We start from the raw sequence: 14,770 nt of genomic DNA on the forward strand, positions 1-14,770 counted from the left end.
AAAACAACAATGTATGTTTAGTTGGTTAATATGGACTACTATACAATGATTTTTCCCAGTATCTTAAAGTGTAATCTTAAGGGAAAAAAAATCTTGTAATTACAATAATTTCAGTAAACATAGTGTTTTGTGTTCATTGCTGGCAAAAACTTTATTGTAGCTTATATTAAGCTATAAAAATCACTTGTGTACCTCCATAATTTTATATGTAGGTCAGAAAGGACATGGATATGCTTCTGTGTGATTCTGTCAGTACGTGAGAATGTAGAGAATAAAACATACATGAGAACATAGTTTAGAATGTATTAGTATTGTGTAACTTATAGTGTAGACACTAGTTAAGTACATTTCAGTCATATTCCATTCTACCTGAGATTAACTGCTTAATATTTTAAAAAGCAAATGATAAAACAGCTGTTGGATGGATGTTATAAAATCATGAAAATATGAAAAATACATTTTTCCAAGACATTTTGCATGAACACTTACAAGAAAATATAGAGTTGTTATTGTGTACCCAAATAAGTCCCTCTTCTACGAAGAATTTCAAAAATCTCAGCAATGCACAAAAGCACAGTGATGATGGTGAATACATACATTGCACTGAGGAAGATTGTCTTTTCAAAGTACTCTGGAACCATACACTTGGTGAAGTTAAAGGCCTTGTCCAGTGAGCTGGCATCACACATGAACACGGGTTGAACCAGAAATCCAAAGAGATGGCTCTGCAACCAAAATGCTGCCACCTCCAAGATCATACGTAAAAGTACAGAAATTATATAAAAGACTGTGTTGATGGGGTGCTCAAGAATGTCCTCCTGGTCCATGTTTTTACATGCTGCATAAAGATGGAACACAGCCCCTGGTACAAGGACTGTTGCAAGCTGTAAGGCCCAGAACACCTGTGAGAAGTATGGGGAAAAAAAGTAAAATTTTATATATAGATATACTTTGTAACACACACACACACACACACACACACACACACACACACACACACACACACACACACACACACCACACTCACACACACACACACACGTGTTAAACATTTAAAAAATGTAGTGCTGAAGTGTACCTGAGGTGTTATTGGGCGAAACTGGTTGTAACAGAAGACATTTAGTTCCCTCCGGTCAGGGAGACAGCTAAAGTGAAGAGCTTCATTGCCGTAAACTGCGAATCCCAGAACCCCCAGGAAAAACATACGCACTGAGCCAAAAAACAGGGTGTGGAATTGACCAATCACAGTGGGCGGCCGGAGCTAATACAAAAACACAAACATCATAATACATGGCTGTAATGGCTAAACTGATTTCTCTGTATGTATAAATACATAAATACATACATATAGTTTAATATATATATATATATATATATATATATATATATATATATATATATATATATATATATATATAGAGAGAGAGAGAGAGAGAGAGAGAGAGAGAGAGAGAGAGAGAGAGAGAGAGAGAAATATCTATTAGGAACACCAGCTAAAAGGGTCCATTAAGACCATTACAGATTCCCTTCCTAAATTGTCATAAATAATATAAAATATATAAAGACAAAAAAAATGTGGAAAAAAGAAAACAAACATAAACTAAGTTTGGGATTACTTACAAAACCCTCATAGAAGTTCCTTATGTAGTTTAATGACATGATTTTGTCTATGTTCTGTAAGTTCAGATATCCTGTGGAGCTTAGCCTTCATAGCAGACCTGTGGCTTTTGTAGAGATCTAACTAACACCCTGCTGCTCTGGGTGACCTTTCGACTGAGGAAAAAACCCTGCCAGTGCATATTTCCCTTTCATCTTTAGGCATCCACAAAAAGACTGGACATGTGGTCTACACATAATCCCCATTTAACTCTGTCAGCAGAAAAATAATGCCCCTGTGTGATGAGGAAAACAGACAATAAAAAGACAATGTATTATAACAATTTAGGTAAAATTAAAGTCATAATCAATTAACTGCTGAAATGTTAAGTGATTCCTTAATTCTTTAGAAAACAGCAATATTAAAACTAAGCACATTTATACCCCTAATCACTGAAATAAAATATAAATAAGATTTTATCTTGAAATGAAACGTTAATAAATTCATTGTTTTTGTATTTTTTGTATTTTTTTTTTTTTTTGTTAAAAGATAAAGCTAGATTAAGCAAAGCTGTTAATATCATAGCTTCTTAATGCTAAAGTCCATGTTTCAGAGTGAACATACCAGCCCTGGTGGAGAGTTAGATGTCCTTTCCATTCAGCTATAGATTCTTGTAATCCATCAGAGAATTGTTTTTTGATCAAATAAGTGTCCCAGTGTGCTCCTTTTCCCAAATGCACTAAAGTTGCTCAGTAAAAATTCAGGGTTCCATGAAGCATGATCATCTGTGATCTAATATCCAGATGTCCAGGTGATGGTATTGTCTGTTCAGAGCAGAGGCTCATGTTGTGAAAGCATCCCAACCTGAGAGAGGGGCAAATGACACTTTATTAAAAGCTCTTTTCACAAGGAGGTTAATGCTGTGTCAGTGAAAATGGCAACAATGGCAGTCCTATAGTGTTTCACACCCACACTAACACATCAGGGTGATCAAATACAGCTATTTAACATATGGAAATTCAAGTATTTCACAGTGTTCTGTTCTTTTGTTTTCATTATTGTATTAAAAATGTTAAGAGGCAGGCCTATTAAAAGGTAGTGATGACAAAGAGATTTCTAAACACACCTTATTTTAATCCATTAGCAAAATTTATGATGATTCATAATGAACACAATTTGAGCGCCATTTATATCATATTTGATACATGAGTTTCTGAGACCTATGCATCGTCAACCTTATCAATGCTTTCCTGAAAAACTTGCTGTATGCAATCTGAAAGGCTACATGTCTTCTGCCCTCTGGTGGATTATCCGGCCATTGCAGGCAGTAGTAGGCCTTTAAAGCCCATATCCAAAATGTCTGCTTTCATGTAACGACTCGCAAGTTTTTCGCAGAGAAGGCTTTGCTAATTTTGAAAAAGTTACGGCAAGAATAACATTGATATTTTTTACTAATGTTTCAATATGAATATTTACTCTATTGAAGCAACATATAATGAGTTAACATTTCGTACCTTATTTTATAGTAAAATTGTGTTGAAAATCCATCTGTCCATCTTCTACAGCTTACTCCTTTTCAGGGTCACGGAGAACCTGGAGCCTATCCCAGGGAGCATTGGGCACAAGGCGGGGTACACCCTGTTCAGGGTGCCAATCCATCACAGGGCAAAATCACACACACTCACACACCCATTCATATACTACTAGACACTTTAGACACGCCAATCAGCCTACCATGCATGTCTTTGGACTGGGGGAGGAAACCGGAGTACCCAGAGGAGACCCCCGCAGCACGGGGAGAACATGCAAACTCCGCACACCCAGCGGGACTCGAACCCCGGATCCTGGAGGTGTGAGGCAAATGTGCTAACCACTAACCGCCCCCCATGTTGAAAATATGTGTATCAAATAGGATACAGCAGGTATATAAGGTAATAAATCACTAAATCGTCATTGTATTGCATTTCATGTTGCAATCTGCCTTATACCTACCACAGTGCCAAATACACAGTTATGTGTATTAGTCATTCCTTTTTTGTGTGTATTTTAGATGGCAAAGTAGTACAGTGATATATACAGGTCTTAGAGCAACATATGCTTCTATCAAGATTCTATCCCATCTTTACTTCTGAGAGACTCTGCCTCTCTAAGATACTCTTTTTATATCCAATCATGTTACTGACCTGTTGCCAATTAACCTAATTTGTTGCAAAATGTTCCTCCAGCTGTTTCCATCCTTTTGTAACTTTTTTGGAATTTGGGGTTGTAAAAAGGTTATAAACAAATTTGTTTTTAACAAAAAAAAGAAGAAGAACCAAACCAACTGAAATGTTTCAAATGCAATGAACAAGATCTGTTTGTGCTTCTAAAATAAACATTGTTGTGATCAGTAAATTGCCATAAATGCCTGATGTATCAAAAGGATTAAAAAAGCATATATATATATATATATATATATATATATATATATATATATATATATATATATATATATATATATATATATATATATATATATATATATCTCATAGGGTCCAATAAACACTTCAATCAAAAAAAAGAAGAATTTTCTGGCTATTATTTGATGTGTCAGGCTTCACAGGGTTAATTATATTGTTTGGGTTTCTGAATGATTATTAGTAATAGCTGAGGAAAAGAATCTTGTTGTGTGATCTGACTGCAGACAATGTTTTTAGGGGGTATTTTTAAAAGCTACATTAACTGTAATAATAATAATGTGTGAAACAAAAAAGCTACCTAACCTATAAGTGTTAGCATTGTGTCCAGAATGAAAAAAAAAAAACAACGTTGGTCCTGTCCACAATGAGTGATTTTATTGGAATTCATACAGATAGAAAAACCCAAACAAAACAAACAAACAAACAAACAAATAAAAAAAAAACAATGCAACCCCTCACACTAACCATGTACCTTCATTACTTTTCATATGGCTTACCTTGTATGAAACTTTTTAATCATGATACAATCATGTTGACTTTGGTAACTTTATATTACATCATAACCAATAGGCCCATTAATACAGTACTGCAATTTCATAATTAATCAATCAGTTTGTTCAGAAAATATTGCTCAGTGTGCTAATAGATGATGTTCCCATTTCATAGTACTTATTAACAAACAAGTTTATGCAGTACAATGAATTTAAATGAAGCCAAATCCTTCATTGTTAGAGTGCCCTAACTCTTGGGTGTACCAGACTGGGTTTGAATAGCGTCCTACCAGATTATTTTGAGGTCTGCCCATCACAGCTGCTGTTTTTGCTTGGGCAGGCACTCGGCGCCTTTCTTCACTCTTCTTCTGTCTACTTTTCTGCTGCTGCTGGTGAGTACTGTTGGAATTCTCTTCTGAACTCAAGACACCAAATAACACCACTTGCTATATATATTTCACAAATGAATGACTTTTTCCAGTCATCTGTCATTATAGTATAGATTGTTTTACCACTCTGTCACGCATGAAGAATGTGAAACCCATGTCATAGTTTAGAAGTGCATGCTGTGTTTGTCTAAGAATGTGCTATAAAGAGATAAGATTCATGTAAAACTACAAGCAGTTGCAGTGTGTAATTTAAAAGGTAATGTGTGCCAATAGTCTGGGCAGTCTGAAAAGCAAAATATAATATTAATTTTTAAAGATTACAGATAAGGTTTTGGTCTAAACAGTAGATCAAATAATAAAATAAAAGCAAAACATATCAAGGATATGATCATTGATGCAGAAAGAAATATGCTTAACAATAATAAATAAGTTGACCATATTAAGAAGAGCCTAAAATAGACAGCTGGCCTAGAACAGGTGCCATGTGCCATGTGCTATGCTTGTGACGCCAGGGGGTGATCAGCTTGGACAGGGGCTAAATTTAACCAAATGAGCAATGAAAATAAGCAGCGTAACTCCAGGGGTAAACAACCTCAAAGTTTAGAACTGTCACCTATATGTCTTTTAAACCTTTATGACCTTTTAAACAATGTTTCTCACATGCACAAAAGCCAATTAGTAATACTAGAAAGCATCCATCATACTAACTTCTGTTACTTCACCTTATTTACCTCATAGGTTAAGGAAACTTATATTTAAAGTATATCTCAAAAGCTTCGCTTTAGGTGTCAGTGATAAGAATAAGGATTCATAGGAATTTCACTGAGTCACCCTAATCAAATCCAATGAAAAAAAAAATTGGTACAGTCTTAGTATATGCAGAATTTGCCATTTGCAACAGACACACAAGATGTTATCTCTTATGAGCTGCTGTTTCTTTTAACCGAATACAGATTGATGTAATGATGTAATGATCAATGTAACACAACTGTCACATCTGAATCCACATCCCTTCCAGGAGCCATCTTAACTCCATCTGGATCCAGTCCAGATATTAGTTTCCACGCACCTGATTACTGACAGTACCTGTTATCTATTTTCCTCAGGGTTTGCCATTTCCTGCATTTCGAAACACTGTTTTCTTTGTTTGTTGTTACAGGTTTGACGCTTGTTTCTTCCCTTTTTGATTTTACTTTTCCTTCATTGCTCTTTTGCATGAGTGACTGACCCCTCTGCTTTGAGACAAGAATGCTCAAGTTTAAGTAACCTTTTCTTGTCTTCCAGTGACTATAAGAATGGAGAACTGTAGCCAGCCTGCAGAGGTACAGACCCTTAACAGCATCCCCACTGTGGATGTTGCCCCTGACCTTACTGAGGACCTGAATAAGCAATTAGAGGACATCATCAGTTTTTATCAGGCAGCTGAGAAGCCAGCTGAGAATGAGGAGCTGGAGGAAGAGGCAGTCACAGACATAAAAGACTCTGGAAAGGCCAAGGACCCCAGGCTAGAAAAGAAAATGCTGAAAGGCCTTGGTGAGGCACTTTTCCTTGTTGAACATTACATGAATGGCACAGTGGCCCAGAGTTATCACCCCAAAGAACAAGTCATGATTTTTTGTTATAGTAATGTTTAATGTTGTGGAACATCTAAGAAACAAGTTATTTACTATAATCACATATGTTATAGCACATACAAACAGTCATTTCCTTACCAGTGTCCATTTTTTCTCTCTCTTGAAGTTAATAAGACAAAAAAAAAAAAAGCAACTTGCCATGGTACTGAGAAACCACAAAACCCTTCACCTTCTTTTACCGCTTTACTTTCTGACTTTTCTGTTACTGAAACTAGAGTGCTGAAACTAGCGACTCCTTACAAATGCATAATAAAAGTTCCCTCACAGAAAATGTCATCATATGAACAATTACAAGCTGAAAAAAAAAGCAGTTTATGTAGCGCATCCACCGTATAAGTACCTGTGTAAGTTGTTATTATAGAATTATAACAGAAAACGTTTACTCAAGGTTTATATAAACCTTGCAGGTGGAACTACTGTCATAGCCGTACTGTTAGAGAAAATTAATCCACTTCTTCTGATTACAGAATTCAACAGCGCTGTGATATCAAATTAAATATACCATCTATGTCACAACAGGGAAGGAGGCCATGCTTCTCATGCAAAGCCTGAACAAGCTTGGTAATCCTGAGCAAAAACTGGAAGCTCTTATAAAGAAGCATGCACAGCTGGTGAGCACAGACACCTATAACCCATGCTGCAGGATGTGCATTTTGTGTTCCTGTGATTTTAAGTCATATCAACTATGGTCTTGGGGCAGTCATAAATAAACCCGGTGTGTGCTGTCCACAGCTGGAAGAGTACCGCTCAGATCAGAAGCAGTTAAAGATGCTACAGAAGAAATTGCTGCAGGTGATGAAGGAGAAAGATCAGCTTCAGAGTGAGCACAGTAGAGCAGTGCTGGCCCGGAGTAAACTTGAGGGTCTTTGCAGAGAGCTGCAGAGACATAACAAGACACTTAAGGTGTGACTGTCTAAAAACCTCATTAAGACTTTTGTACAATTGTGGGTTTTCAATGTGAGTGTGCAGAAGAAATGATGCATATTTACCTGAGCCCCTTTGTCAGGAGGAGACACTTCAGCGATGCCGTGAGGATGACCTGAAGAGGAAGGAGATCACTACTCACTTTCAAAACACACTTACAGACATCCAGGCCCAGATCGAGGAGCACAGCAACCGCAACAACAAACTGTGCCAGGAGAACAGCGACCTGGCTGAGAAACTCAAAGGCCTCATTGCCAAATATGACCAGCGAGAGGCGGTATGTCACGTTACAGCAATGTGAAAGTTGCTGTTGGACTAAATGCATCAGTGTTAGATACAAGGAACCTTATTTGAACCTAGTCATGTATTTAACAGGATGGGGATTCTTCACAATGGGAAGCAAACACTGATGGCTGGTGCTTATATTTGATGGGAGAGATAAAATCTTAAAGGCAGCTGCATTCTGGTTTTATGATTCATGATTTGGGACGTGCAAGTCCATATGCTCTCATCAAATACCAAACATTGTAAAAAAAAAAAAAAAAAAAAAAAAAAAAAAAAAAAAAAAAAAAATTCAAAACCAGGAAACATGGACACTTGTGTCAGCAGCCCCTTTGTCATTTCTTCATACCATTCTGTATATTTTATGACCATTGGTGGTGCTGTTGCACCTTTTTCCACAATAATCTGAACAAAACATTCATCAGCCATAAAACATTTGATAACAACACATCTGATTCGGATGCTAAAAATTAAGCCCTATATTGACGTTTGTCATCTCTGAAAGACCTGGGGGTGGGGGGTGGGGGTGGGGGGGGGACACACTGTGTACAGATCATTGTGTAGGTCACAACAGAAGAATACCAGAGGTGCTGTATTACAATGCTGCTTTGCATTAATGACACTGTGTTCTTTCTTTCTTTCTTTTTTTTTTAAAAAAAATTGTACTGGTACTGATATTTGACATGCTTCCTCTTGTACTTTCAACATCTCATTCACTGTTCACTGTTCCCAGCTCAAATACACAGGGACTAATTGTTTTTTTTTTCAACTTTGCCATTTACATTGCCATTTAAACACTCAGTATATCTTCCTTAACTATTGACTTTGGTGTTTAGTGCAGCTCTGGGCTCAGATCTCCTATTTATCAACTGTGTCATTCTACTAGGTGATCAATCAAACTGCTCTACATCCCCTAACAATGTCCGGGGGGTGGGGGGTGGGGGGGGGGGGGGGGGGGTGGGGGTGTTGTTACTGTAGGTCTAATTTAAATTTAGGAAAGATTTGTATACAGAGCAAGAGCATTTTTAAAAAATATGTAAATGGAATAATTTGCATAAGGCCTATTCTATGGACTGAAATTGGCTCTATTATTGTCTCTGACTGTTGCAGAATCTTGAGAAAGTGTTCAAGCATAGAGACCTACAGCAGAAGTTGTTGGAGACCAAACTTGCTCAGGCAAAAGCACTGCTGAAAGATGCTGAAGAGAAGCACAAGCTGGAGAGAGCGCATGTGAGATTCATGATTTCAGATAGTTCACACATATGATCACATGTTACATGCACTAAATTAATACAGCCCTTTTTTGTTTTTCTTTATGGACAGTTACTAAAGCAAACTGCTGAAGCCAAACTACAAGTGACACTTATGAAAGAGCATGAAACTGACATGAAGGGCCAGGTAAACAGCATTAAATGTTATAATTTCCAGCTTTATTTATATAATTGTATTTTGTTAGGTTAATACAATGTTTCTTAATTTTACAGCTTGCTGTGTATTCCGAGAAATTTGATGAATTCAAAGGAGCTGTGTCACAGAGCAGTGGGGTTTATGCCAGCTTCAAACAAGACATAGATAAAGTAAGTACTTCTTAACAAATCTAGAAATTAAGGGAACTTATATCTAAATATAAAAACAACTATTAGCATACTTTGTTCAACTTTACTCTTTTACCATGTAACACAAATAATTAAACAACATTTGAGGTTATTAAGTGTTTAAGATCTATATTTGCAGATGGCAAAAAAGATGAAAAAGCTAGAAAAGGAGGCCAGTTCATGGAAATCACGATTTGATGGCTGTAATAAAACTCTTATTGAAATGGTTGCAGATGTAAGAAACTCTATTAACTAATATAACAGAAGTTTACTATTATTGAGCCCAGTTTTGAAAATAACATATTATGTTCTCCTCGTCCTTTGTAGAAAGCAGTGAAGGAGAAAGAGTTTGAGCTTTTCACTTTAAAGACACAAAAGCTGGAGAATCTCTGCAGAGCACTTCAGGAAGAGAGAAGGAGCCTCTATCAGAAGCTACAGGAAAGCCAACCACCCGGAGCTGCAGAAGACACAGCAACAAAAGTGGAGATAGCAGAAGAAATAAAAGTCATCAATCAGGAAGCGAAGACCCATGAAGAAGTACTCAGTGAGCCCACAACTGCTGCAACACCTCTTACTAAAGAGATAGAGAAACTGAAGGCGGAAAAGTCCAGACTTGAAGAGGTTGCAGCAACATTTACAATATCTCATATCTGTGAGCAGGCAGTTCTCCCTGCAGAAGCTATTGAGGTTTCAGAACACTCTGAGAGCTTACAGGTGTCCCAAGAAACTGCAGAGAACACCACTGACTTGGAGTTTCATCTCGAAGAAGAGATTACCCCATCCACAGAAACACTGTCTGATAAAAATCAAGAGATTAGAGACAAAGAAATGGAGACCGTTGATTAAACTTCTTGACTAAAAAACCTTCATATTTTATTACTCACTAAAGAAGCTGTCATAATTTAACAAATAAACATGTTGTCCAAGTGACTACAACTAAAAGTGTTTTGACTTTTCATTTCTTGATACAGGCCAAGTTAGTCATAGTTACTGTATATTAGTTGACTGCAAATAAACCTCTGCTGGAAAGGTCATCTACAATTTACTTCCTCTGATTTTTCACTGCAGCAGTTTCATAATGTATTTTCAAGGTCTGACACTATACCAAGTCATCTATGTACAAGCATGTGTACTTAGCATGAACTGTGCTACAAATACGACACAGGGGTAAGCAAATGGTAGGAATCTGATGTAAGAGCTACTGATAGGAATAAATTATCAAAACTTGTAGAAATTAGCAAAAGTCTTGAAAAATCTTTATCAACTCAAAGGATTGTTATATTCAAGAATTTCAAATAAAGTATAAAGTAGTTTTTGGTCACAGCAAATATGCTCCAAATTCATTTGAAACTTTATTATAATCCTGATCAATGCATGCAATCCCAAGTTATGCAAGTCCACCTTCAAACTTTGTAGGTCTGCAAAATATCCCCTGGTTTTTTTCAATGAAAAACCAAGACCAAGACCAGGAATTGCTCAACTCCAACTTGGTGTATGGCACACCCTCTGTAGAAGATGATCACAGTTTTTCACCACAGACAATCACATTGAAAACAAAAACAAGCAGCACAATGTCATGATTCAGTGCCACAACCAAATACTGATGTATGACCTAGTCAGAAATTGTTACGATATTATAATAAGTATATGTTTACCATGTAGCATACATCAATGTTTATTCAGTTATTTTTTCACCAATTACACATCTATACTAGCTCTATATGTGTCCTTAAATTTGAGCTTGAACTCTTGGACTTCGTATTATAATCGAAGTACTGGACGAAGTATTTTGGATTACATATAAAGATGTAAGATTTATTATTTGATTCCACATGAACTTCAGCAAATATGACCACAGGCAATTGGTTTTCTCATTATTGGAATCAATCACCATCTCCCACACCATCATGGATAATAAGGACAAGTGTGTCAAACTTGAATAATTGATACTTCCGATCGGAAGTATAATATGACTATAAATAGACCTAATGCTAAGCTGTTAATAAATAATTTCTGTTTCTCATAATTCGGCCTTGGCTGCATTAGCCTATAGTTTATGTTATAGTTTATTAAGTACTAGATGTGTTGGGGAATTTAACATGTAAAATTTTAATTATATTCTGCTGAAATGAACGGAAAAAACAAATGACTCGAAAAAAGGATTAATTCATTTTGCTGAATCAGATTCAAAGATCTGAGTCAGTAAAATTATCCGAACTTCCCATCACTACACTCAATTACTGGCGACTTTCTTCTATGGAAAGTAGCTAAGCTTTGCCCAAAGTCACTAAAGGGGTCTGAAATGTGGACCGGAGCTGTCTCTGTCACAGTGAGAGGGGCTGCAGCCGGGTGGCATATATTGGGTGAAAGGAGTGTATTCATGTTCTATCAAAAATAAACACTTTAAAGTTTGTAGCGATTTCATATTGAATGAAGCACCTTTAAAGCACCACTAGATAAAAAATGGCTAGTTTCAAGGTTTTCTGGTACTTAAATTTCAAAAAAGCCAAATTCAAGCACTTCAAGCACCTTGTACGAACCCTGTTTATAATTGCATTTTTATAAAGAATAATTCTAATGTGTGAGTAACAGAACTTGTCAGATATCAGAACTTGTGTAAAATCTGTAGGTTTGAAGTTATAGTCATATTGTCAATGGGATCAAGGAGCTGATTTGTGTCTTTTCAACCATCCATACACCATACATTTTGAATTTGAATTTTAATAATGCTGTAACACTGATTATTAACATTACAAATGTGAAGGTACAGGATTGCGCATACTGCAGGTGTCCATAAATTGTAATAGTGACTTTGGGATATCTCATTAGTTTTAGCAAGTACTTTAAAAAAACTTTAAAAGCTCCGTCTGAAACATACACAAAACTAAACTATTTTACATAGCACTTTTATATAGTTTGTTGACTCAGTCACTGTAAAGATAAAAGACAACTGTATAAACAGCACAATTCCAGAACAATTAATATACATCAGCATTTATTTTGCTGATAGAACTGCACTATCATTTGCTCCTGTTCTTGAGTTTCAATAGAACCACGGCGTATCTTTCTAATTTCATTAATGGCATCAATCCCACTGATTTTTCTGCTCTTCACCAAGTAGCAGGCCAGCATAGTTCCAGTTCTTCCGAAGCCATGCAAACAGTGCACTGCGACCCCCTACCATAAACAAGATCCAAGTTAGAAAACATGAATATCAGTACTACACTAGAAACAATGTTTTTATTATAGATTACATTTAGATTTTTACCTCTCCTTTTGAATTGGCCTCCTCCACTATGGACAAGAAGCGCTTGATTTGATCAAAAGTTGGAGCGCAAAAGTCATGTATTCTAATGTGATGCAAAGTCAACCCTGGACAAGTGTCATGGTAAGGAGGCTTTCTTTCAGACAAAGTGATTAAGTGTTTAATTCCATTATTTAGTAGAAATTGATAATGGGCTGTCATCCTTGGCATCCCCAGTCCAGCTAATTTATGAGGATCAACCCAAGAAAAGTTGGGAGGTGGAGTGGCTGCCATTGTTCTCAACAGTCTACTATTGACCTGTAAACACAGATTAATATGGTAATAAAATCACCATATTTTGTGACTTGAACTTTACCATAATTTAATAACATTACATCTAGGGTAGATAGTAATTCATTTTGAATGTTGTACTTTTGCAAAGTCAGCATGCACTCCCAAAGCAGAATCAATGTTCATTCATCATGCTGTAATTTATATTTTCAGATGTGAAGCACCTCATTGACCTCACCTGACCAGTACATATCAGATGTTTTGTTTTCGATCACAAATTTTGTATATTTGAAGAACCAAAATATGCATACATTACATACTGTGTTTTGGGGCCTAAATCACTTTTAAATACAATACGCATTTTTGTCACCTGAGTGATACCAACTATTTATGCACTCATTAATTAAAAGCCTATGGCTTGGATAGTTTCTCACATACACTGCTATCAATCATACATAGACAGAAATAGCGCCATTCCACAAATTTCTGTATTCTCTGAGTGTGGTCCTCTTTCCATCTTTTGAAAATGCAAACTTTCTAATCCAGGACCCTTCTGGTCCCCTCCACATATTGGCCATAAATTCAGTTCCTGACCTCTGTACAATAATATTTAAAACCTTCCTAATTCCTTCCTATATTCAGGTCGATTTCCATTGCTTACATTATTAAAGCTGAGCAATTTTGATTTAAATATATAATATTTGGAAATATTCAGCCACCAGGTCTCAACTGGCTTGTATAGAGGCAAAAAATAGAGGTCCTTTGCAATTAAACATTATGATTATTACTGCTATTAGACTAATGCAATTGTAACTAAAGACAACAGCTTACTTGTGTCGCACGATAAACCATATTCTCCAAAACAAAATGTAATATTATTATATCAATATTAATATTATATATTATTATTGACCTTAACCATGCAATTTGTTAACACGGGCACATGACAGTGTTGACTATAAAACACACCCGCTGCTAGCTATGAATTTAGCAATCCAGCTAGCTAGTTTTTGCTTTGCCTAACCGTTTCCACAATAATTCAGACGTTAGAACTTTCAATAACTCATACTTGATACCGTGTATAGCAGCTACGCTTGTTACGTGGAATTATCTAGATATCTTAACTTACCTCAGTCAGTTTCTGAAGACTAAGTTCGCTTTCAATAATGTTTATATTTAACTACATATTTAATGATAGCCACACTCCAAAGAACCGTATTCATTAATATGAGTAACTAGCCTTGCATCGTAACCACTTGCTAAGCAGCTAAATTAGCCAGTTAGCTAGCATGTAACTAAAAATACCCGCTGTTAAATTGTCACCAGTCGTTAACTAGTAAGGTTAAATATGAAAACGCAGACGATAAAAGTCTCGTGTTTTAAAGCCCGACCAGGCTCAATGACAATAACGTTTGCATTATATATATATAGATAGATAGATAGATAGATGGATATACATATAGATATATTATTTAAGCATACTGATGTAGCTCAACCCATTTAAGTAATACAAAAGTAAACACTTGCTATGTCAGGATGGCCGAGCGGTCTAAGGCGCTGCGTTCAGGTCGCAGTCTCCCCTGGAGGCGTGGGTTCGAATCCCACTTCTGACAGTACCATACTTTTATTTTTTGTTGTTATTATTGTATCACCTTTTTTAGGCTAAAATTTTCGTATTAGTTTTAGTATGTTCAGTTTAGCATGCATGGACTACCTCCGTTCTCTAATATATATGAAATTGTATACACTCATATACCACTAAATTGCATTGTATTATTTGGAAACACTCTTGTGGCCTCATGTGTGATTTGTGTAATGTATTATTTAAGCTAAGTACTTATTTAACTAAACTCTACATTTTAAC

At 36.2% G+C, this 14,770-nt stretch overlaps 3 protein-coding genes and 1 non-coding gene across 5 annotated transcripts; 2 read left to right on the plus strand and 2 right to left on the minus strand.

Moving 5' to 3' along the window:
* Positions 1 to 48: 48 nt before the first annotated feature.
* Positions 49 to 2,254, minus strand: LOC108269676 (gap junction epsilon-1 protein). Its single transcript, XM_017475635.3, has 3 exons — positions 2,222 to 2,254; positions 1,079 to 1,261; positions 49 to 902 (listed from the first exon to the last, which is right to left on the minus strand). Exons 1-3 carry the CDS (start codon positions 2,252 to 2,254, stop codon positions 507 to 509), a joined length of 612 nt encoding a protein of 203 aa, XP_017331124.2. The 3' UTR covers positions 49 to 506.
* A 2,562-nt stretch (positions 2,255 to 4,816) lies between these two features.
* Positions 4,817 to 10,307, plus strand: txlnbb (taxilin beta b). 2 transcript variants are annotated; one of them, XM_017477113.2, is made up of 10 exons: positions 4,817 to 4,939; positions 6,221 to 6,469; positions 7,090 to 7,181; positions 7,303 to 7,473; positions 7,577 to 7,771; positions 8,887 to 9,006; positions 9,100 to 9,174; positions 9,261 to 9,353; positions 9,511 to 9,606; positions 9,699 to 10,307. In XM_017477113.2, the coding sequence occupies exons 2-10, from the start codon at positions 6,232 to 6,234 to the stop codon at positions 10,215 to 10,217; spliced, it is 1,599 nt and encodes a 532-aa protein (XP_017332602.1). In that variant the 5' UTR covers positions 4,817 to 4,939; positions 6,221 to 6,231; the 3' UTR covers positions 10,218 to 10,307. The 2 variants fall into 2 exon arrangements, with proteins under 2 accessions (XP_017332602.1, XP_047013699.1); XM_047157743.2 differs by lacking the exon at positions 4,817 to 4,939 and adding an exon at positions 6,043 to 6,095.
* Positions 10,308 to 12,082: 1,775 nt separating this feature from the next.
* dusp23b (dual specificity phosphatase 23b) lies at positions 12,083 to 14,208 on the minus strand. The gene is given in 3 exon segments (NM_001200660.1): positions 12,083 to 12,548; positions 12,640 to 12,933; positions 14,036 to 14,208. Coding segments are annotated over 2 exon segments (459 nt in total). The 5' UTR covers positions 12,910 to 12,933; positions 14,036 to 14,208; the 3' UTR covers positions 12,083 to 12,359.
* Positions 14,209 to 14,436: 228 nt separating this feature from the next.
* Positions 14,437 to 14,519, plus strand: trnal-cag (transfer RNA leucine (anticodon CAG)). The gene has a single exon. It is a non-coding gene; the product is annotated as a tRNA-Leu (tRNA).
* The last annotated feature ends 251 nt before the right edge of the window (positions 14,520 to 14,770 follow it).

This window comes from Ictalurus punctatus, chromosome 9 (assembly GCF_001660625.3).
Source record: "Ictalurus punctatus breed USDA103 chromosome 9, Coco_2.0, whole genome shotgun sequence".
NCBI classification, from domain to species: domain Eukaryota; kingdom Metazoa; phylum Chordata; class Actinopteri; order Siluriformes; family Ictaluridae; genus Ictalurus; species Ictalurus punctatus.